The sequence below is a fragment of the Marmota flaviventris genome, chromosome 8, assembly GCF_047511675.1.
Source record: "Marmota flaviventris isolate mMarFla1 chromosome 8, mMarFla1.hap1, whole genome shotgun sequence".
Lineage (NCBI taxonomy): Eukaryota > Metazoa > Chordata > Mammalia > Rodentia > Sciuridae > Marmota > Marmota flaviventris.
In genome coordinates this window covers 119,554,094-119,578,305 of record NC_092505.1, presented here as the reverse complement: position 1 = coordinate 119,578,305, position 24,212 = coordinate 119,554,094, and the positions used below count along the sequence as shown (strand labels likewise).

At 40.1% G+C, this 24,212-nt stretch overlaps 1 protein-coding gene across 1 annotated transcript in view; it reads right to left on the bottom strand.

The window, feature by feature from the left end:
• The window catches only part of Slc9a9 (solute carrier family 9 member A9), a 537,647-nt gene that overhangs the window by 351,414 nt on the left and 162,021 nt on the right, over positions 1 to 24,212 (bottom strand). The window contains exon 6 of the mRNA XM_071615577.1: positions 13,440 to 13,545. Coding sequence (XP_071471678.1) covers positions 13,440 to 13,545 — 106 coding nt within the window. The remainder of the gene's footprint in view (positions 1 to 13,439; positions 13,546 to 24,212) is intronic.

Here is a 24,212-nt window from a genome sequence, read left to right as displayed (position 1 = left end):
ATTCAAAGACAGTTCATCTATCATCCAAGAGCTACTGAGGTTGTCAGGCCTTGCCGTCAGGCTCTGAAAAATGGGCCCTGTGTTCACCCTCTATTGCTGAACAGCTGCTCCTTCCCAAAGTTTTAATCAGATTCCCTAAGCATTACATGCCCCAGTAAGGCAGAGCCCACATAAAACCTGCAATAAGCCTGCCACGTAAATTCATTACAAAGCCCAAGTAATAGGAACAGATTATTCTCCAGGCCAAGAGAGAGTTTTTAATTTGGACCAAAATTATGATTGCATATTGATTTGGCCTCTTGTTCTCCAGAAATTTTTTTTCCTCAGAATTCAGAATTGATCACCTTTAATAAAAGACATTTTCTTGATGATTCAAAATGAGAAATCAGTCTTAAGTGCATTAGAAAGAAAATAGGAAAAGTTCTTTATCCAGACCTACTGAAACTACTTAGAGTTTTTGTTTGTTTGTTTGTTTAGATGTACATTTTTCCCCAGAAATGAGAGACATAACTTCCTTCAGACTAAGCTTCTAAACTTCTACCAGAAAATTAACGTTCAGTGTTTAAGATCATATTGTTACTAGAAGCAGCTTGTCAGCCTTATGAAATCTTACTTCACAGGAGGCCAAAGTCATGACTCATTCTTCTCCTATAGAGCCCTGGTACCTAGTTTGGAACTACCAGCTACCACTAAGAACCATTCTATGAATGTATACCTGGGCACAACAGAGAGAAAGAGGGGCAAACACTACCAGTAACCTACCCCCCAATATTAAAGGACATTAATGGCAAGTGTATTACTACAAAAGTGCCACTTATCAGTCAGAAGGATTGGTAAGCCATGGAAGAATGGAGAAGAATCACAGAACCAACCATTGCAAGTTATCATCTCAGCTTTGTGTAGTGGGGAAAGAGCCAGACTTACTTATCTTACCACATTGAACAGCTTTTAATTATCCTAAATGTTGGCTTGGGTTCAGAAGGTGATTGCCAAGCATGTCAAATTTCAAGTCCCTTTGGAAACACACAGCTTCTGGGTGAAGGATGCAGATAAAAATCCTACACATCAATCTACCCTCCATCCAAAACCATGCTCATCCTACAAGCTTCTGGATATTATTTTCTTTAATATGCAGGTCTGCTACAGGCAAGGTTGCTTTTATCATATGATCTTTGGGGTACTTGAAATCCCAATGACAGTAATGTCCTGTGGTAAATTAATAAAGTAGATGCTGATTATGATTCAGCTTTCTAAGTAGCTTGACTATAGAAAGAAAATGAAGGGATCATACTATTATGGCTATTCTGGTCCCTTAAATCAGTAATTTCTTAGTTATTCTATTGGAACCCTGTACCACCTTTCCTAATGTGCTCTTTGCTCAGTGGCAATCGCTGTCTTAATACATGACTGGTCATTCTGGGCCCAGACTAGATAATACCCCTGGGTCCTCCAATCAAGAGAGACTAAATTTCAAACAGGAGGCGCAAATGAATAAGGAGCTACTATGAATTAATAACGGTATGCAGCTGAAGACAGAACGACCTCCTCCAACTTTCTTTGGTTGCTGAGAAATATCAGCTCAAATTTGCATTTCAAAGCCAATTTTTAAATTTTGTACACATAAAGAACAATTCTAGAAACATCTCTATTACACAGCATATCAATAATTGGTGTGACAGAAAATGTCCTCTGCTCACCACGAGTGGGGTTATCTTCTCCCCAAGAACTGGACAGAACTCAATGGGTGAATTCCTAGTGTGATCCTAAATTTGACCATAAGAGAACATGAGGTAATCAGAGAAGAGGGTAAGAGAAAGCAAGATGACCAAGGGAAAGATGAAGTACTTTATCAGTTTTCTAACAAATAGGCATCTTTATTTGAAACTGTTTAAGACTACCCGCAGATAGAGCTTGGTTTCAACATTTATATACCACCTAGAAAATAATTAACTGTTGTCAGACTCTTTTGCACCATTAAAAAAATATTTTGATGAAGATGGCTACTTAAGTGAAACTTGAATTGGTTTCAAACAGGTCTTTTGTTGTATCTCCACTTTCTCCAAGTTATCTCTCTCTCCATGACAATCTACTGTCCACCATCTTTGGATGTTGTAGTGAATTATGGAGTAATTGGCTCCACCCATTAATCATCCTCATATTTGTCACAGTCATCCCTTATTGATGAATGTTTCTGCCAATTTCTTTGTTTAACATCCTTTGCTTCTCACTTTTTTTCTGAGTTCAGTTTCCTGTTTGTATTTAATCATATCCTTTGCAAGGTCTATCATTGATTATTTACAAGTGGCTATCTGTCAATGTATTTCATTCTTATTTTTAAATGATATTTTATTTGAATTTAGGACCTAGACTAGGGGTTATTTTCCCATGATACTTTGAACATATTGTTTCTTTGACTTCTTATGCTCTTGCTGTCAATGAAAACACTGTTGCCATCCAAACTATGTGTAAATAATCTTCATTGTAAGTAATATGTCTCATCTCTCTGAATGCTTTTAAGATTCCCACATTTGCCTTGATTATCTCACATCTCACTTCACTTTAATAGCTTCACCGTTTTCATTTTCCTCTTGTGCCCCATTGGCGTAGCCCCAGTTACTTGCAGCCTGGTGCTACCCAATTCATGAATCTCTGTCTATTCAAATAAACTCTTTAAAATTAAAAGCATACATACACACACAAACCCTAAAAACTACAATGTATTTCAATGTGGATTAGTTCGGATTTATCCAGCTCTGGACATAATGGGATATGTCAATTTGTCTCTTTAATTTTGTAAAATGATTATCCATTCTCTTTTCAAATATTGCTGCAAATCAATTCTCCTCACTTCTGCTTAGTTCCTTCTCTTGAAGATTTTATTGTTTTGTTCTGGATTTCCTCATGCTCTCTGTCTCTTAACCAGCCTCTGATAGCTTTTGTCTGTGTGCATTCTGGGTTAGTTGCCAACTTCATCTTCTGTTTTGCCAGTTGGTTCGATATGACATTCATGCCATCCATTTAGTTTCTAATGTGAATATTTGCATTTTCTAATTTTGAAAAGTTCTCTTTTTCTCTTATGCCATGATCTAAATTTTTCTGCTCCTCCATCAACCTTTTTAACATGCCCATTTTATGATCTTTTTGTAGTGTTTGGTTAGTTCCTTAGGACACTTGTTCTTCTGACTGACTTTTGTTTTCTTATCTCCTGGTTTTCCTTCTTGCTGAAGTTATTTCCTTTGGTGGTCTTTTTCTTGTAAGCTCATTTTCAGGAAGGATTGGCTTTTTTTTTTTTCCTGTGGGATTTCCATGTGCCTGGGTGTGAAAGTGTCACTTTATATCAGTTTTGGTGTAATCTGAATTGTAGGGAACGGGATGTTGCTGGCACATTCGTTTCAAAAGTCCTGAAAACATCTTATGTGAATTGATTGACCTGCATTTCCTATATCACAACTGCCTGGGCCAGGGATTTTGATTTCTCAAATTACAGGCAGATAGAAAGTTCCCTTACTGTTTCCTAAGGCGGATGGAAACATGGAACCGAAGCCCTTATTGAAAGAACTTTGCTTAAGTTGCATCGCGTGACTAAAAGATGGGGCTCTGATTTCCACATGGAAATGGGATTCCAGAAGCTGGGAATGGAGCCACCATTTGACCCAGCTATTCCCCTTCTCGGTCTATTCCCTGAAGACCTAAAAAGAGCATGCTACAGGGACACTGCTACATCGATGTTCATAGCAGCACAATTCACAATAGCTAGACTGTGGAACCAACCTAGATGCCCTTCAATGGATGAATGGATAAAAAAAATGTGGCATTTATACACAATGGAGTATTACTCTGCATTAAAAAATGACAAAATCATAGAATTTACAGGGAAATGGATGGCATTAGAGCAGATTATGCTAAGTGAAGCTAGCCAATCCCTAAAAAACAAATGCCAAATGTCTTCTTTGATATAAGGAGAGTAACTAAGAACAGAGTAGGGTCGAAGAGCATGAGAAGAAGATTAACATTAAACAGGGATGAGAGGTGGGAGGGAAAGGGAGAGAGAAGGGAAAATGCATGGAAATGGAAGGAGACCCTCAGAGTTATACAAAAGTACATACAAGAGGAAGTGAGGGGAAGGGGAAAAATAATACAAGGGGGACAAACGAATGTCAGTAGAGGGGGCAGAGAGAGAAGAGGGGAGGGGAGGGGAGGGGAGGGGGGATAGTAGAGGATAGGAAAGACAGCAGAATACAACAGACACTAGTATGGCAATATGTAAATCAATGGATGTGTAACTGATGTGATTCTGCAATCTGTATATGGGGTAAAAATGGGAGCTCATAACCCACTTGAATCAAATTGTGAAATATGATATATCAAGAACTATGTAATGTTTTGAACAGCCAACAATAAAAAATTTAAAAAAAAAAAAAAAAAAAAAAAAGAAATGGGATTCCAGCACCAAAACCTCTGAACCTATATACAAAATCCTTAGAATGGTGGCCTCCTACTTGGGCTTCGATTTCTCCCTTGTTTCTCACACATAAGGAATGTGTTTTTTTTTTCTCTCTCTTTCAAAATCAACTCTGCATTTAGAAAAGAATACTTGCCTTTTAAAATAAAGAACTTCTAACTGACCTAAGGATTATATAGTGTTTGATTTCAAACCACCATGTTCTGAACATTCTATTATGGAATAGGATAGTTATTGTTTGGGGATGCCCATCTAGCTTGTACTCCAACCACTATCTTCTAATAGAGGATTCCATGCCATTGGCTATAGGGATACAATTCAGATCTAACCGATCACCATGTTTAATCCCCTCAGATGACTATGTCATTGGGCTAGTGGTGACTTTCTGATACAGCTGAGCCGGTGTTGTGACTAATATGCAAATATTGGAAGAAGGAAGTTTTAATTTGAGCTAAAAAACATATAAGCCTGGAGATGCCATTAGTCACCATCTTCTGCATCACAGAACAAACCATCTATCTGAACTAGGAAAGGATGAAGCTAGCACTCAGAGGGAAATCAGGGCCAAGAGAGAAAAAGAAAGAACAGTCAGCCACATTACAATCCCTGAGCCTCACCTGCCCAGAGTCAGCTGGACCCCTGCTAAACAGGCCAGTGAATTCCTTTGCTTAAACTAATTTGAATTGGGCTCCTGTCAGTTACATCTGACTTATGCACCAATAAATTAAAGCACAATGGAATGGAGATGAGAAATCATCAATATGGATTTCTTTTATTTATTTATTTTTTGGTAGGCCAATTTGTCACGCATGGCTTGACATGAGTAAACCAAGCTCTCTGTCACGGGGGGTGCTGACATCCAGGGAATCAGGGAGTAAACATCAGATCTAATCCCAGGGACAAGGGATGGAGTCAGAGGATAAAACCAAGGTCAAGTCCTAGTCATCTGAACAGGGACATTAAGAGAGAGCGGGGATGAGGAAGACAGCAGAGTCACAGGAAATGGGAACCCAGGATAAGGAATGAGTAAAAAGCAAACAAGACAGCCACAGCAAGAGGACCATGGACAGCCAACACCTGTGCCCCACAGCCCGGTGTCAGCTGTGCAATGCTACCCAGCTTCTTTCTAAAGATCCTAGGGTGTCCTTCCCATTCCTGCCATGTGACGCCACCTGGTGTCCAAGAAATGAAGTCAGCATGGGACCGACTGCCTGCACAGGGAGTCCTTAAGCAAAAAGGGCCATAACTTATTTTTCATTTAATTATGTATCACACCAGTATCTAGACAGGCATCAAAACAAATGAGTTTCATGCTGATTATTGGTTTCCAAGGCAAATATCAAAGTGAATTACCTTCAGAAAGACGCATCGAGATACAGGAAACTTGTTTTTAAGTTAAGCAGATTCATGAGAAATATACTTTCTGGTTCTGATAGCAGTTTCAGCTTATTCTCATCAAAAAAGAGCACCTTCTTATCACCTCTGTGTAGAGCCAGGGTCAAATGGGAGAAGATTAGAGCTAATGAGGGTAACGAATAAGGCTTTTCAAATAGTTGGAAGGAACAGAATAAAGAATATTAAACATCCATCCTCTGGAATAGATTTTAATGAGGGAATTAGTAAAATGTCCCCATCTGCATCTGAAGAGATATTAATTCCCTCCTTCAAGAATCTCTGAAGAACCTACCAAATAATTAGCTGTGTGTTGTGGGGATGGAGAAAATGTAGCATGCCTTCAATGAGCTTGCAGTCTTTTTAGAGGTGATGCTACTTGACAAAGATGGTGGTTTCCTTGGGACATATTTTTATGACCAATCCCTACCCAGCCATTTTCTGAGATGATTTTTTAGAGCAAAGGTTTGTTGCATATAACAAATCCTGTTATAGCTATCGTTGCCTATTTCAGTGAGGAGTTATTGAGGGCAGGATGGGTGACTGTGCCCATCCAATCTGTATCCCCAACACGCAGCATAATGTCCAGCATGTGTAGGTGCTCAGTAATTTTTGTTGAGTGGCTGGATAATATCTCAAAGCTCTTTTGAGTTCCATGGTTGTTTGAGCCTCACAGCCATCCCATTAACTTTCATGTTAAATTTCCCTTAAGATGCATGGGCTATAAGAAATGTGGTCTTTCAAAATATCACTCACTCTAAGTGCCAAGCGTTCACTGGCATCACACTTTAAATGACATTTCCTAGTAAGAACTTCCAAGCAGCATAACACTCTCATTTAAAATGAGAAAATGGATGCTCCATTTCTCCCTCTCTTTTAATGAACTGCATTGGGTTTCCTTATAAGCATCTGCTTTACAGGGAATAAAGGTACCAAGTATGTATTTATTGTCATCTAACAGCCAGCTGTTTAATGAGGTTCTTATTTTATCTCTAAGAAAATCTGGAGGCATTCGCATACTGTGGAATTATTTTACAAGTGGAGTTTTCAGTACAATGCCAGCAATAGTTCTGTGTTGCAGATAAACGGCCAAAAACACCCAAAATCTTCTCTCTGATCTTTCATGGGTAGAAAAAAAAAGTTGGATATCTATCTCTGTGGAATCTGCATTAAAATGAAGATTGCCAATTATCAACTATGTTAATGGGGATTCTTTCTTTGGAATATGGTTAATCGTGAATATTTTACTCTATTTCCAATAAAAATAGACAAGCCAAAAGGAGAAAATAAAGATTGCCTGTGATTCCACATAACCCTTTGAATCTATATAAATTATACTTAGGGGGCTGGGGTTGTGGCTCTGCGGTAGAGTGCTGGTCTAGCATGCGTGGGACCCTGGGTTCCATCCTCAGCACCACGTAAAAAATAAATAAGTGAAATAAAGGTATTGTGTCCAACTATAAAATAAATATTTTTAAAAATTATACTTATATGCAAATAGTGTATATTTTATGTAATATCATTGATATAGCTAACATAAACATACAAAATTTACATATAACAAATATATAATTATACATAATTTCATGTGTTTATATATTGGTAGATAATTTAGCATATTATAATAATATATAAACTCCCACATATATTTGACTATGATTTTTTTTAATCAAGCTGGATCTTATTATATATTAAAATTTCCTAGCAATATTTATTAAATATAAATGTTACTTTTGTTAAATATAAATGTACTATTAAGTTTTTTCTTATTTGCTTTAAAATATATTGTGAATATCTTTTTGCATCCACACATTTTGTTAAATATCATTTTAAAATGACTGCATAGGGTCCCATGACATCAATGCATCACAATTTGCTCAACAAGCTAGTACAACTTCTGACCCTAATTGGTGCATTCATTTTCATGGAGAAATTAATTATTTGTTAGGATAACTTTCTGGAAATGAAATTTCTGGATCAAATGATTCGCAAAGCCTAATGATTCAGTAAATATTGCTAAATTTCCTTTGTAAAATCTTTTATCACTTTTCACCAGTGATATAGGCAGGTTCCCATTTCTCAAACTTTCATTTACGCCAAGTCTGACTTTCTCCTTTTGTTTGTTTCCTATTTATATCCTTTGCCATTTTTATATCATACTGACCTTTTATTATCAGTCTTTAATGATGAGAGTAACAGCAGGATTTAACAACCAACAGTGTACCAAGTTCCCAGAGCCAGGTCTCAGTCTAAGTGTTCCATGGTTAACTCTATCCAGTGAGGTAAGGACTAATGAATGTCATTTTACAAATAAGGCAGCTGAGGTCCAGAGAGATTAAGTAAGTAACTCACCCAAGGTAACATAACGAGTGAGTGTGGTATATTGAAGAAATTAACAATTCATTGTGCGTATTACACATGCATTTTATTTCTTCCTTTGGTTTATTACTTGCCGTTTAATTTTCTGTCATAATTTTTGCCTAGGACAGAATGACTTGACTCAATTGTTATCAAGTAAATAGGCTTTTTCTTTATAGTTTCTGCTTTTGATATCTTGTTTGAATGAAAAATATTTAAATCTATATAATTCAAACACATTAAAAACATTCAGACAACACAGATGAATATAAAATAAAGAGTAAAATTATCTTTATCCCCTTTGCCTAAATCATGATCCTACACAGCCAGGCACCTGATGTTACCCATGTATGTTTTTATTTCTTCTGATGGTTGCCCTACGTCTTAGTATTAGTATAGCTCCATTCCTGATTTATCAGCTCTGTGTGGCATCTCTGGATCTCCTACTCTGAGAGGTGTGGAAGCTACCCTCCTGGAATTGACTGGAGCAGCATCAATTTTGGTTGTAAGTACTTTGTAACTTTAAGTCATATACTTCAACTTCTATTTCTTGATTTATCAACTTTAGACAATGTCTTAACTGTCTCATTCCTAATGGGGGAAAATCACATGTAAAAATGATTATTCTCTATATTCTTTGGATCATAAAACGCCATATTTATGAAGAAATGCTTCACTGGAAGCAGGTCTATCTGTAGTCATTTTAATGAAAACAGAGAGATCTGTGTAAGTACAGTGAAAGACGCTGATACAAATGATGATGGAAATTATATAAGTATATTCAGTTTGTGTAGCACAGACATAGATGATAAAGATATAGAACCTTTCCAACTGTATTGCTTTCTATGTTGCTTAGGATAATTTTGTTATAAATCTTGTAATAAGACAACTATTCTTACATTTCCAGATGAGGAAATAAGTCCAGACAGTTTATGGCCACACAGAATCACCGCATGGTCCTGTAGGTTTTATTATTATGTTTCTATCTAGCATCGACTTTTCCTCTATGATGGCAACATTACCTGAACAATAATACCACCTGCCTGGTCTCAGCTCCAAAACAAGCCAATCACACCCTGGAACTCATGGACATGTAACTTAGGCCTGAGCCAGGGAATACAGTACACTCCTTTAGCCAAAGTGATTAGCTCCAAGGTGGTCTGGAATTGCGTCAGAATCTACCAGGTACCAAGATTTAGGATGGGAATGGTGGGACAGAGATTCTCTCTCCAGGCTCTTGAAGAGAGAGACCACACTGCCAAATGCTGGCAGCCATCTTGTGACCAGAGAAATTGAGGAAGGAGGGTCCTGCTTATTTCTCTAAGTCCTTTCCTCAGCCATTTCTATTTCTGCTGCTCATTTAAATCAGCCAACATGGACTCCCTTTTTCTTCACCCCTGTTTAGGATGGTTTCTGGTCAACTGTAAGAACTGCACAGTTCATCAGTGGTAAACCTGACACTAGATCTTGTGGCTTCTTATTCAGGCTTCTTTCTACTGTGCCACGCTGCACCTGAAATCAATGTCTTTGTTTGGGATTCACAAACACACACCCCTCCAGATATCTTCACTACATCTTCTGCCTCCCTTCATGGTCTATGAAACAACTTTGGAAATGCAAATCCATCATGTGGGGCTCATTCCTGAGCCAGTGTGGATCAGGTTTAAGCATGATGTTCCTGTATTCTTGAAATAACTGTATAGGTCAGGGGCAAGCTAATTTCAGAACTTTTGTGTTAAATAAAGTTACTTCTATTTGGGGACAAGTAATTCTGGATCATTTTCAACTATGGACACATGGTATAAACGCTGGAGATACAGCTCAGTGGCAGAGAGCTCACCTAGCAGGTATGAGCCCTGGGTCTAATCTCCAGTACTGAACCAGAAAGAAAGAAAGAAAGAAAGAATGAAAGAAAGAAAGGAAGGAAGGAAGGAAGGAAGGAAGGAAGGAAGGAAAGTAGCATCTATCACCTGGTGCTATGTGTAAGAGTTGTGGTCATGAAATTCAATTATAAGTTACTTGTCTGAAGTTTGGAGGGCATTTAGCCTAAGAAACAGTATTATGATTAGTTGCTTCTTGGACAAGCACAGTCTAAGGCCGGCATAGTCTGTGGCTAAGTGCTGTAGCACAGTATTGTCACAACACTGACAATTAAAAATATAAAAACATTATAACCAAAGAGGATGGTTCTTAAGCAATATTATCTGGAAGAAGATGGGAAGGTAAATGAAAGTGCATGGCTATTACAAAGGGGCTCTGTAGACACTGCCGAGGGCCATAGTTGTCAATAATTTGGGTTCTTTATTACAGTAGTCTTTATTACACATCCACAATTTTGATTTCTGTAGTTTCATTAAATCATGGTCAACTGAAGTATGAAAATATAAATGGGAAATTCTAAAATAAAGGACTCAAAAGCTTTAAATAACTTTTATTATAGTATATGGTTATAATTATTCTATTACTAGTTATTGTTGTTAAATTTCTCACTGTGCCTGATTTATAAACTTTAACGTAGGTATGGATGTATATATAGGGAAGGAAACAATAAAAATCCAAGGTTTCTTATCAAGGTCTTGGAATATCTCTCTCATGATAAAATGTGTGGGGGATAATGTATTCCTAATGACACATCAAAATGTATAACTTGTATTCTATGATACAAGAATAGCTGTCACTATTCTGTGTGTGTGTGTGTGTGTGTGTGTGTGTGTGTGTGTGTGTGGTGCTATGGATCAAATCTGGGCCTTATGCATTGTAGGCAAGCACTTGACCACTGAGCCATATCCACAGCCCCCATCACTATTCTTAAGTTTCAAAATCTCACAAAAGTAGAAGTAAGAAAGGGAAGACACATATACAAGTTTTAGTTTGTTCTTTGAACACACACTTCAAGTTCATATGCTTTGCTTTCAAAAGGTTATAATTTAGAAAGGCAAATATACATGCAATGCTGGCTGGAAGGGGATTGACAGAGGTAGGCACAGGAGTGAGGTCGGGCCTCAGCCTGGGGGCTGCTGGCTCCTGAAGGAGCAGACACAATGGATGAGAGTTGAGAGACCACTGGGTAGAGACAGGGGCTGGGACGGCAATGCGGGGTGAGGGGACTGTAAGGTAAGACATGTCACTGTCTCCCAGAGGGCTGTGTCGGCGTGCTGTGCTTGGATCAGTGTGAAAGAAAAGTGGGGAGATAACTGTTTGAACTTTTGGTCTGAAAGTCATGGAGACTCTTTAAATGATATCAGCATAGGATCTTCCTAAGGGAGCTAGAAAATGGTTGGAAGAGAGAAGGTGGGGGATGGGGCATTCCAAGAAGGAATTGTATAGGAGTAGATTATAAAGAAATCATGGTGCATGCTATAAAGCACATTTAAGAAGCAAAAGAGTGAGTAAAGAGAACGACCCAGGGAAGGTTGTGCAGGGGGAGGAAGTAGTCAGCCCCAGGCAGCACTGGAGGAAAAGAGTGCAGACTCAGGAAGGCCATGGCGGGTGCATGGGGGGTATGCAGTGCAGCTCAAGAAGGGGCTGGTGAGGTCAAATGCACCAGGTGAAAGGAGAGCTGGTAGATCTGAACTGGAGACTTAGGGCAGCCAAATGTTCTTAACTACCATGACCTCTATTTTAATCAGAACCCAGTGGGTCACTGTGCACGGTATCAGTATCACCAAAACTGGGAAGCTGGGAGTGGCCAATGTCTCCTGATCAGAAAAGAACCTTGCCACCATGCCAACCATATTTTATGGTGAAGACGTTATTAAGACATGGGTAGAGGGGAAGGAGAGGCATTGCCAGTAATAACCAGGTACTGGCTTGAGGAGACAGAAAGTGCTTGGTTTCAGATGCCCCCAGGCCTATGCACCATGGAATCAACCTTCGTCCTTGGTGTCTGCGTTTTTAATGGGAAACCACTGTGGATAGCAGTGTCCATCACGCAAAGGCTGGACAGTTGTAGCTGTGTGGTTCTCTCCTGAGCTCATTTGCGCTTTAGTGGGTTGCTTCGTTTGGCCTTTTACAACTTGGCAGCTCAGGAAGTAAAACTGAAGGCTCAGCAGATTTTTAAAAATTTTTACTCCAAATGTTGCTTTAATGTTAGTATTTCTTGGACAGGGATTCCTGATGTCCTAATTAATTGCTCTTGGTGTCTCCTTAAAAGCATCCTTTTAACATTTGTGAATCTGCCCATGACTTTTGCTTTTAATTTGCACTCGCTGATATTTTCCTTTAAGGCAGGGAGAAAGGCCCCTCCTTCTGTGGCCAGGTAAAAGGTATTTGGAGACTCACTTGAAAGTTGCTGAATTTAGTGGTGACTTTAGGGCAGCAGCTTTAAGAAATGTCAACTGGCAGGGGGAAAAAAAAAAGAGTAGTTCTGCTCTTTCTTCCTCCCCTTGTGAGATCTGACTTTTAAAAACCTTTGTTGCTTCACAATACATTTTCAACCGCATTTGAAGTAATTAACGCTCAGAATTGAATCCTGTTGCCACATTTAATTATCAGATAGCTACTTTCCGTTGGGATATCTGACAGTTGCCCAAAATGTTGTTCTTAATCTAAAACCAAGAAGAGACCTCTGACATACTGACAGCCACCAAAGTGGCATTTATTAAATATAAATGATAAGTGTCTAAAGAGGTGGTGCATGTGGGAAGAACACTGGTTCTCATCTCAAACAGCGAATCCTCCAGCACAAAGGGGCATCACATTAGGTCTTACTTGAAGCTTCTTCAGTTCCATTTGTCCTGGGATGATTCAAAGCCTGCATTTGCCCTGAGAAATCAAAGTGTTCTGACCCTCAAGTTCTAGCTCCAATCTGCCCACCTCCCCATAAAGACAAAGGCTTCTATTAGTGTATTTTCTGGAAAGTAACTTGCATGAGGAAAAAAAAATGATATTGATTTGAAATGAAGAAAGCTCATTTATGTGCATTTGAGGAACCCTAAGTGGATCAGCTAAAGATATGCAGTGAGGGAAAAAAAAATATCTGTTACCCTCTGGGTAGTTTCTTGTAATAAGCTGGAAATGCAAAACCCATTAATAGTATTAGAAATTAGGTGCCTAATGAATTGTGCCTATTATTGGAGATTTTCTGTGATAACAATTCCTTAAAAGCTAGAAATTGCCTGTATCTCTATGACATACAGAAAAGATAATGTTAAAGGCATGGGGAATGATCTCTAAGAGGACATATTTTATGTGGTTAAAGAAACACAGACCAAGTTCTGGTACTTACTATGTAAGGACTATGGCCACTGCGTCATTCAACACACTCTCTCCAAACAAGAGGGTGTACAGGTCCGGGTCGACATGCAGTTCATGGAAAATGGCCAGCACAGTCACTAGAAGACACACACAAAACGATGCAGAGTTAGTTGGACAGAGTATGGAACTTTCTAGGTTGCGGTCACTTCTACACAGCAGTCATTAAATACTGGTCTTCTCAAATCCATCCACCATAGGGCACCAGATCTTTATTCCCCAAAAGGCTGATCATCTCATTCCCTTGCATGGAGATTTCTCTGGGCTCCCCAGTGCTGACAAATTTGAGCTCCTTAGTAATCTGGGCCTGCTTACTCTCCAGCAATGTCTCTCTCTGCACCCCTTCTCTGCATCCTTGGTTGCTTTCCTCAAGCCATGCTGAACTTCCACAGCTTTCCAAACATACAATATGCTTTCTTAGCTACTATTGCATTTTGATTTCTTCTAACAGGGCAGCAATTTCTTTGTCATCCACCTGCTAGCAGTCACCCATTCCTTAAACACACACACACACACACACACACACACACACACAGACTCTTCTTGATACCAAAGAGCCCTTTATTCATTCTTTTTGAATCTTTCAAGTCACCCTTTCTGAAACCCCTAACTTCTCAGCAACAAAGAGGTCCATTCCTTTTAGAGTCTAGCATTTGCAGGGAGAACATGGGTGGACAGTAACAGGTCCTCCAGGATTTGTAAGAATGAGAACACACTCGTCCTGTAGATGGGAACTGAGAAGCAGTATTAATAGCCTCAAGACAAGTTGTCTCAAAATTTGTCATGTTGGCACACTGAATAGTTCAAACTGAAGGAATTTGAGAAAGCTGCGGAAACAGGAAGGTCTCTCTGACTTCCCTCTTTCATCTCCCCAAAGCAAGTCATAAGATGCTCAGGTGAGAGGTGTTCTCCTATACCTGAGAAAAGGAGCATCCTTATCTCTGAGACAAAAGGTCACTGAGAAGAACCTGAGCAAACAGGCCTTGCTAAATCCTCCCCAGCTTATTACTATTAGATCACACTTTTGCTCTGTGTGATCTAATAGTAATATTAGATCTATGACCATTGGATTCTCATCAAACTTATTATTAAAAAAATGTAACTGTTTCTTCAGGTCTTTATTTCCTTATAAAGGTTCTCATGTCCCATAACTCTTATAGTAAATAAATTTGTGTGGTTTTCCAAAAAAAAAAAAAAAAAGATCTTAGTATTTGGATCAAATCATAAACTTAACATAGAAGGGACTGGAAGATCCCTGGGGATGGGACCCACCTTTACAACACAGAATTTAACTAACTTGCAACTGTTTAATGCACAAATTGCAAAATAGATGATTGAATAAATACTGTTGCAGTGGCCCACTCCTCTGAAGGAGAGGGTGTCGGCCCCCAGCTCTTACTCTCTCCTGAGATGGCATCATCTAGAAGCACAGACTCAAGATTCCTAAGAGCGTAACTTGTTTCAGGTGGCCTGCAGCACGGTACTACATGCCTTGCACTTGCCTCGAGCCTCTGCGAATACTTCAGGACAGTAAATAATCACACGCTGATTATCTGTGTTCATCAAAGCTATTCAGTGCCTTGATATTTGAAAGAGTTATGCAAAGTGTGAACAGCAATCATTAAGAAAATGATCCATTGGATTGATTGCCACGGTTGAAAGAGAGTGGTTGAAAACGAGACTGATGGTAACATTTTAAGGCAGAGTGGGGATTTTCATTTCCATTCTTTCCTATTTCCTGGACTGGGAGGATAGTAAGTAGGTGGTGTAAGAGAGTGCTACTTGTGGGTGGGGGTGGGGGGGCGGGAAGAAAGGCAAGTTGAGTTTGCAGGTTTTACAAGTAGGATCAAGAAGTTTGGAGTTCCCCCGGCCTGCCACAAGAGGGGATCACAGAAGGGTTTCAATAAAAGAGATGACACAGTCTGATTCAGAAATAAAGCTCAGGCAGCAGGGCCGGGGAAAGGGCATGTGGCTGGAGGCTTTCCCAGTGGTTCCAATAATAGAGGCGCTGCCCCAGGACAGGAGGAGGCCTGTATTCAGGCCCCCAAACTCCTGCATAGGATGCTCTGCCTGTGCATCTTATGCATCTGGCTCCTTGGTGCTGATAGACCAGTGGCCACAGTGCTGGGCACTTTACTTAGTCCTTGGTTCTCATCTCCCTGTGTGTCACTACCACAACCCAGCACGGCTTACACAGTAAACCCTTCATGAGTGGATGAACAGGAGGTAATATCAGTGAGGACACGATGGGAGAGACACTCCCAAGGTATTTGGGATGGAGAATCAGTGGTCTTGAGAGACAGGAAGGAATGACTCTGGATTTCAATCTACTGTAAAATATGGTGTCTGTGTTTAAAAACAATGTAATATGCACTTGAAAATTGCTAAGAGAGTGTCATTTAAGTGTTCTCACTACAAAAAGAATGGTGAGCATGTGCGATAATGCACGTTAATTAGCTTCATTTAGCTACTCCACAATCCATATTTCAAAGCATCATGTTGCATATCATAAGTATATGTCACTTTTATTTGTCAATTAAAAATAAATATTTTATTCATTTATTTTTTAAAATATCTATTTTTAGAGCAGATACAACTGCAAGAATCAAAAGGAAAAGAAAGAAAAAGAAGAAAGAAATCAGGAATTGGCATGGCGTTTGGCTAGACCTCATCTTTTTTAACCGGGCATAGAATCAATTTCATTACTCAAATGAAATAGTCTTATTAATCATGCCAGGTAAAATGGCAAAGACCTACTCTGCCAGTGTGTAGCTCTTGACATTTGTCACAACCCTCAGCCTCTGCAGTGGTAGTGGTGGCTGGTAGCAATACTTCTGCAGAATAATCTCTTTCTCCTTCTAGGTTAGAGTCAAGACCCTGCATCTAACCAAAACAAAGAGATTTCAATTGGGGGTGTAGTTAACAGCTTTTTCCTTTTGCTAGGATCTTGTGAAATAATAGTCAAGTTATTCTTTAATAGAAAATTCTATCACAGCAGTTCTGTGGTCGACTTAGTCTCTATAGCTGTTCATTTGTATTTTTGAGATCTGAAAATGACTTGCTGTTCATCTCCACTCCTGGGGAGGTCTCTTAGGCTCCTGGGTTCCTTTCCCCCACCTCAGTTATGAAGTTATGAAGTCCACTCTGGCCTATGGGGATGGGCTCTGGCATTTTTTCCAAGGAGAGCTGTAAGCCTTTCTGGGGGAAAGCCTTTTAATTAAACATTCAGTTTAGTTCAAAACTGCTCTGACATTCCCACAATTCCTTTTGAAGAAAGAACTGAACTCCACTTCATAAACGATATCCCACACAAAAGGAAAGGCTCTGACTTCGCGCATTCCTATCCACCCTGTGAAGAAATGGAACAGCTTGGAAATAAAGCCAGGCAGTGTGTCCTGCAAGGAGGAGCATTTTGTCAGGACCACAAATGAGTTGAATAGGTGAGTCAGGAAATTAGCCACCCACTCTGCTGCCAAGCTTGGAACTTATAAAACAAAACTCATTTCATGAGTCCGCTGGCGGGCTCACTCTTACACACAACGTCCAAGACTCCTTCCATGGCACCTTCTAGGAGAGGATGTCTTAGAAGAGCTGTGGACATGCTCAGAGCAGCTCTGTGCACATCTTGCTAGGCTTGAAGGGACAACTTCGGCCCAGGCTGGGCTAAAAACCAATGCCTATTTAAAATGATCCCTCTGTGTTGGCATGAGAATACTCCAGACACCATGTGGACAGGAAGTGGAGAAGACACATCTGGTTTCTTAACCTCTTATTTTATTAAGGGACTTGGTCATTCTCGCTTCTCTCCTTCGTAGGTGCCACTCGCCTGTTGGTGGCAGGTTGTCCTGTTCACTCCTGGCTGGGCATTCCTTTTCTGCTCCACACCCTTTTCATACCTGAATTTTTCTGCAGAAAAGTCCAATTTGCCTCTCAGGTGGGTGATCAGGGGGAATATGTGCATCTGATCTTACGCTCAAGAGAGATGAGCATCCACCTTACTCTAGGGTAGTGGAGGAACTGAGAACTGCTATGGAATCATCAGAGGTCCCTGAGAAAATAGCTTCAACATCCATTCAGCAAAAGGGCAATGGTGGGGAGCAAGGTGACATTGGTGTGGGCTGCACCTCTCAGAAGCTGGTACTGAGGGACACGGGAGGAAAAGCTGGAGCCAACGGACTCTGAAGCCCACTGGGGCTTTTGCCTAGACATGTAATCTCACAGGCTGAGAAGAAGAAGCCAGAGGTTGAAGCCAGAGAGACAAGAAGGGGAAACAGCTGGAGCAAGCTCTGAAGAGGGTAGAGGGTGACCAATGGGCAGAAGGGCAGGGTTTCCTTAGGAGGACCCATGCAAGAGTCAGAGGCCACCCAAGAGTGGAAGTGTGCAGAATGTCTGCTGGAAGATGAATTCAAGGTTCACGACCAAGATTCAGGTCAAGTACAGGATAATTCTCAGTCTGCAAGAGAAAAACCCCAACATAGAAATAGCACGATATTTTGATTAGTTTGTTCATCACACCAGAGTTGTGTGTGTCCCATACTGAAACTCTATCAGAACAACAAAACTAATCTTTCCTCAATTCAAAGGTAACAATCATACTTGGAGATAAAAATACAGATAGGGACTACTGGACCCCATTAGTAGCTCAACACATTAATTCTTAAATGATGTTCTGTATTTTTTTTTAATGATGACCACTTTCTTGAGACTCTTTTAGTAGCTTCTAAGTCTTCAGGGTGATTTACTGACAGCCCCTTCCCTAGCATCTCTCTTAGCAGCTCTCTGACCCATATTTTCTCACTGTTTTATAAGGAATTTAAATTTCAAATGCTATTTTAATGTGGCAGTTCTCAGCAACCTAGCACAAGATCTGCCTGGGTCGATGAACAACAAGACATAATCGTTCCTACCCCTGTCATTCTAAGCCATCATTCAGCCCCATCAAGATGAGGGCTGTCCCCGGAGAGTGTGCTCTATGGTTTCCTGTGCAAATCAGTAGGTCTGACACTTGTCTGCGACACATGGAGAATCAAAAATGTCTCAGGCTTCTGCAGTTGCATCCATGTTAGACCTGACAGGTGGAGATTTCTGGTATTCTCATCAATGATGAAGCATTGTTCCATTTCCCAATTGATTATTGTGAAAATACATTTTCTTTATCTCAGAGGGAGGAAAAAGGATGAAATTGTGTAAGTTTTCCAACTTTCTTGAAATATCGTACATGGTAAGATTTTTAAGGAGGGGCTTCTAAAAATAGTTGTGATATCTGGCTAGCTGGAATACTGGAATTACTCTGATCCTCTACCTTCTTAATGAATTGCCAGCAGAATTGGTACATGGATGGGTTTTGCCAGTGGAACTCTGGCAATCATAATCCTAGAAATTTCACTGGAAAATCTAACCCTTCTGAACTAGGTTGAAGAAATGGCACCAGATTTAGAAAGCTAATCATAGCTGGTCCTTCCTTAAAGTCATTTTAAATTAGAAGTTACATAACAGGTCACAAATGACTTGGCTTTAAAGCATTGCTATTTTATTTTGACCCTCAGTATTAATGTATCATATTGCACTGAGTTAGTGGAGAAGATAGTATGGGCAAACACACTATTACAGTCCTTCTCAACCAGTTTCCTTGAGAGAAACATCTCTGATGCCCAAGGAAATGTTTTCAAAGAGCCACACTGGGACCCCTGTGGTTCCTAATACCCATTCAGGAAATCCTCAAGGTCAAAATCATTTTCACAATAATATGAAGGTATTACTTGCATTTCCCATTCTTTTTCTTTTATTCATGCACACTGGAATTTTCCAGAGGCTACCTGGTAGATGCTACTGCAACAGATTGAATGCAGAAGTGGATATAGAATCTCACTGTCTTCTATTATACCACACTTTGAAGAGTTTTGCAAAAGATGTAAAAACAAGGTCACTATATCTTTTTGGAAAATAAATTTACTTTTCAAGAATATGTTATTTAACATGTATATGATGGCTATTTTAAACAAATCAATGAAAATATCAAGATGCATTTTAATTTCCACCATCATAAATATTAATACATAATACATGCATAAACAGAAACTCTTTGGAATCCTTTCTCATTTTGACAAATTATAAAGTGTTATGATACAAAAAAAAAAAAAAAGAAAAGAAAAGAAAAACAAAACCTGAGAGCCACTGTTTTAAGGCATTGTGGGTAATAAATTAACTGATTTCCTATCCATTGTGAGTAACACAAGCTAAGCATCAGCTCTGAGAAAAATGAGGAAATAGCCAGATGTGGTGGTGCACACCTGGAATCCCAGCAGCTTGGGAAGCTGAGGCAAGAAGATGGTGAATTCAAAGCCTGTCTCAGCAGCAGCAAGACATTAAGCAATTCAGTGAGGCCCTGTCTCTATATAAAATACAAACTAGGGCTGGGGATGTGGCTCAGTGGTTGAGTGCCCCTGAGTTCAATCCCTGGTTACTCCCCTTCCCCACTCCCAAAATGAGGAAATAGTCCCTGAGATTCTCCTGCAGAGCTTCATTTTTGTGTTGGGTTCCCATTGAGAAAGGCTCCCTAGATCTTAATATCTTTTGCCATGCAATAACCAATGGATTCTCTTGGCATTCATATAGAGAATTTCTAATAACTCTTAAATGAAGAACATTATTCTTTCTACATTAAATCCACTTCTAGAAATGTTTCTGTCACTGTTATTTGTATTAAGCCCATTTTTGAAATACAAATACTTTGAGAGGAGAGATTATTTCTTCAATATATGAGTACATAATACAATATTGACAATCATGCATCCTTGACTTCAACCACAGCTGCATGGTGTTTGAGAATAATCTACATCCAACCACCCCTGGCAGTCACATAAAGTAGAAAAAGGTAATCAGAAGGTCATGAGTTTTGGCACTATGAAAAAGAAAATTCAGATATAAAACAAAGTTTGAAAAGGAAGAACCTGAAAATAAATCCAGGTAGGGAGTATTCTTTAGGTCTTGTGTCTGGGATCTTATGGACTGAAATCTGCTGGTACTTTAACTAGTGCTTTGAAATTTTTCCCCAAGGTACCTACAACAGGAATATTCTAAGTTTAACATCAGCAAAGAACATAAACATTTAACAAAGACCCAATTTTCTCACCAATGGGGTTTAATGAGCCATGGTGTGGCTTAATGGAAATCTGTGCAGTCTGCCCATTTTTGAGTGAAGATGACTCACCCTATTGTACAAACGTCTTCCAATCAGGATTATTATCAGTTAAGCATTTTTGCCACTTTATCCTTATTTAATTAATTTTGTATTTTTGCAGTGCTGGGGCTCTAACCCAAGGCCTGATGCATGCTGGGCAAGTGTGCTACCACTGAGCCACACCCCAATCCCCACATTGTCATTGCAAAAAGAAACATGGTGTGCAAGTATTTACTCACAAATCATGAAATGAGTTTAAAGAAAAGCCCAATGGATCCAAAAACAAGCTACAGTTAGGATGCGTCACCTTGAAGGTAAAAATAAATCTGTGGCTCATTACATGCAACAATTGTAAAGAAAGAGACAGATCAAAGGACAGTTGTGTTAGTCATAATTATGGCATCCATAAAATATGGGAGCTTTGCAAACAAAACATTCTCTTGCTATAAAAAGGTATGAAACAAACAGATATATCATTGTTTTCTAACCGGTGGGTCAAGACCCTGAGGGACATTAGGGAACTGTTTCAACATGGAGGGTGAATAAGCCTGCTCACGAAACAGCACAGCAGAACACAGCAGAATAATACTGAGAGGAGTCCACCAAGGGCTTGTGTAAAAGGAAGGTTGAAATGGTAGGCAGGAAGGAGTCATATCCCAAACCTACCATCCCTGTGGTCACCCTTCCTGAGAGGCTGAAGATGTCTAAGCACAAATCCCTGGAGTATCTGAGATGTTTTCTTGCGTAACACAGAGGGCTTTGCAGAGATAATGAAGGCTGCTGATCTTCAAATAGGCATATTATATTAGACCATCTGCACAGGGTTGGGGTGGAGTCTAATCTAGCCATAGGAGCTCTTAAAAGCAGAGGAAATTTGTAGACTGGAGTCAAAGGTGCAACAGAAGAGATGTGAAAGGGAGGAAGTTAGGAAGGCTGAGTGTGCAAAGGATTCAATGCACACTTACTGGATCTGAGAGGTAGGGCTCACCTGCAAGAGCCCTAGAGAGAGTTCTTCTAGGAGCTGAGGGCAATGGCTTCTTTTGTCCAGGAGGGAAACAGGGATCTCAGTCCTTCCAACAACCTGAAGGAGCTTGAAAGTAGATTCTTCCTCATGCTTCCTGACAAGAGCCCAGTCAGCCAACACCTTGATTTTGGACTTGTGAGACTCAAAGAACCCAACTGAAGCAAATGGGACTTTGAACCTTCAGAACAGTGAGATAATAAATGTGAGCTGTTGTGATCCTCTGTGTCTGGTAATTTCTTATATCAGCCCTAGAAAAAGAAAGACACTCTGCCTCCCACAATAGCAACTTCAAAATGGCGGCGGGGCTAAGCTTTGTCTCCCAGACCTTTGGCTTTTCAAGGCCCAACTGCGGAATGGAGATATGGCTGGGATAAGCCCTATTCTCAGCATAACTCGGCCCTTCCTGCTCCTATTGCACTCCTGGCAGAAAAGAAATCACTTAGACAAATCTGTTTCAGATCATGCTTAGCAAGGAAAACCCTGGACCAATGACAACGCTGTTAGAAAACCCTGGACCAATGACAATGCTGTCGGCTGAGAGTATGTGTGCCCACAGGCCCTCTGCTCTGATGTAATTATCCATGTGTGCACCTCCTGATGCCATCGTCACACACAACAGACCACTCATTTGCTCAGAATGCCCTGTTTTATAGCTCATCAAATCACTTTATTCTGCAGTGCTTATCCTATCTGGGCACAGATAGGATGTTGGATACAGTCACTAAAGAATCAGTGCTGAGACTGGAATGAGGGGGCCCAAACCAGCATCCAAGGTTAACAGCCCAGGCAAGCCATGCCTCAGGAGACGCAGCCCAACGTCATAAAGCAGCTGTCAGGATAGAGGTGAACAATGGCCCTTTTCATTTTCTTCTTCGAGCATTTTGGCATTTTTCTGAATTTTCTATAATAAATGTGCATTATTTTCAGAGTCAGAAAGGATAGGAAGCCATTTACAAAACTATAACAAGAACATAAAGCATGGTGCTCCATGTTCCTTCCCCAAGGCCACAGATGCTGTCTGTGAGGATCCAGTGCTCCTCAGGACTTCACCTGGGCCTCCAGAGTGCTGGTCTCCACGTGGCCCCACACTGCAAGCACTTCCTGTCTCTCCAAGAGCTCCTCTCCTTGGTTTGGAGGAAACGAGCCTCTCCTGATGTTGCTTCAACCTCTCTAGCCTCTTGCCCTTTCCTTTTTAAACCCATCTCTTTGGAAAGAGCAAGAGGAGAGATTGAAGGTACACCAGGAGAAGTTTGTGTCCCTTGCCCAGGAAAACATCCTGGGCTCCCTTCTGACTCTAGGAACTCTTCCCAAGCAATCTCACCCACACCCAGGCTATGTTAGACATGAGGTGTCCCCCAGAAGCTCATGTATGAGACAACTCAAGGAAGGTTAGAGGTGAAATGATTGGGTTATGAGAGCCTTAACCTAATCATTGCATTATTCTCTGATAGGGACTAGCTGGGTAGTAACTGTGGCTGGAGGAGGTGGATCACTGGGTGTGCACGTACCTCAGGGTTTATACTTTCTGAGTTGAGGTTAGTCTCTCTCTCTGCTTCCTGGTGCCATGTATGAAAAACCTGACTAAAACACCCAGTAATCTCAGTGTCTAGTCTATTCCTTCCTCTTCAGAATCAGACGCCACCATCTAGCCATTACCACGACAACCTGGAGGGGATCTACATGAACAAGTACTTATTAAGCACATACAGTGTACCCAGCGATGGATATAGATGCCCTCCAGACTCCTGACTTCCTCCTCAGATGCAGTGAACCTGAATTACCAGTCTCAAGGAGTTTGTCCATCCAGAAGCTTTTGGTTTGTGTTTTAAAAAGTGTTGTGATTTACCTTATTTGCAATGGAAAACATCTCTGGCTTTAGAGAATCTAATAGGAAGAGTCAAACCACACTTTGCAGTTCAGTAGTTTACAAGGTCAGGGAAGGAGGGAAAAGGAAACCAGCTTCAGAGTGCTATATTGCATTAGATTCTGTGGCATGATCTAGCTTTGCCATTTCTGAAAATTTAGCCCTCCATAGTAATCTTTTCTGGACTGGATAATGATATAAGAATAAAAAGTTCAGTTGCAGATAAATACTTTTTCTTAGGTGAAAGCAGCATTTATCCTTAAAAAAAAAAAAAAGACAAAGAAATATCCTGCAAACACTTCAGCTTTGCTTTTAACTGATCCTCTTGGACAAAAATGGTCATCATTGCTACTAATTGTTTACCTGTATCCATCAATGCCTTGATAGTTTCTGGCAAGCGGTGGGCAATTAATTCTGTTATTGAATGAATGAATGAATCTCTGAAGGTACGTGCCATGTGGTTCACTCTTGAGGATCCGAGTGGCTTCCCTCTCTTTTATGATCAGTCACTTCTTTGCCACTCATTGACCTGATAGTCCTTGTTCCAGAAAGCTCTCTCCATTTCAGTTCAAAATAAGAAACTGAACAACAAAATGTTTCTTATCTGTAGCACCCAGGTCTAAAGTTCAACCTCTGTTGCTTCATGGACTTGTTCTAGAAGGATGAAAGCTGCTTTTCA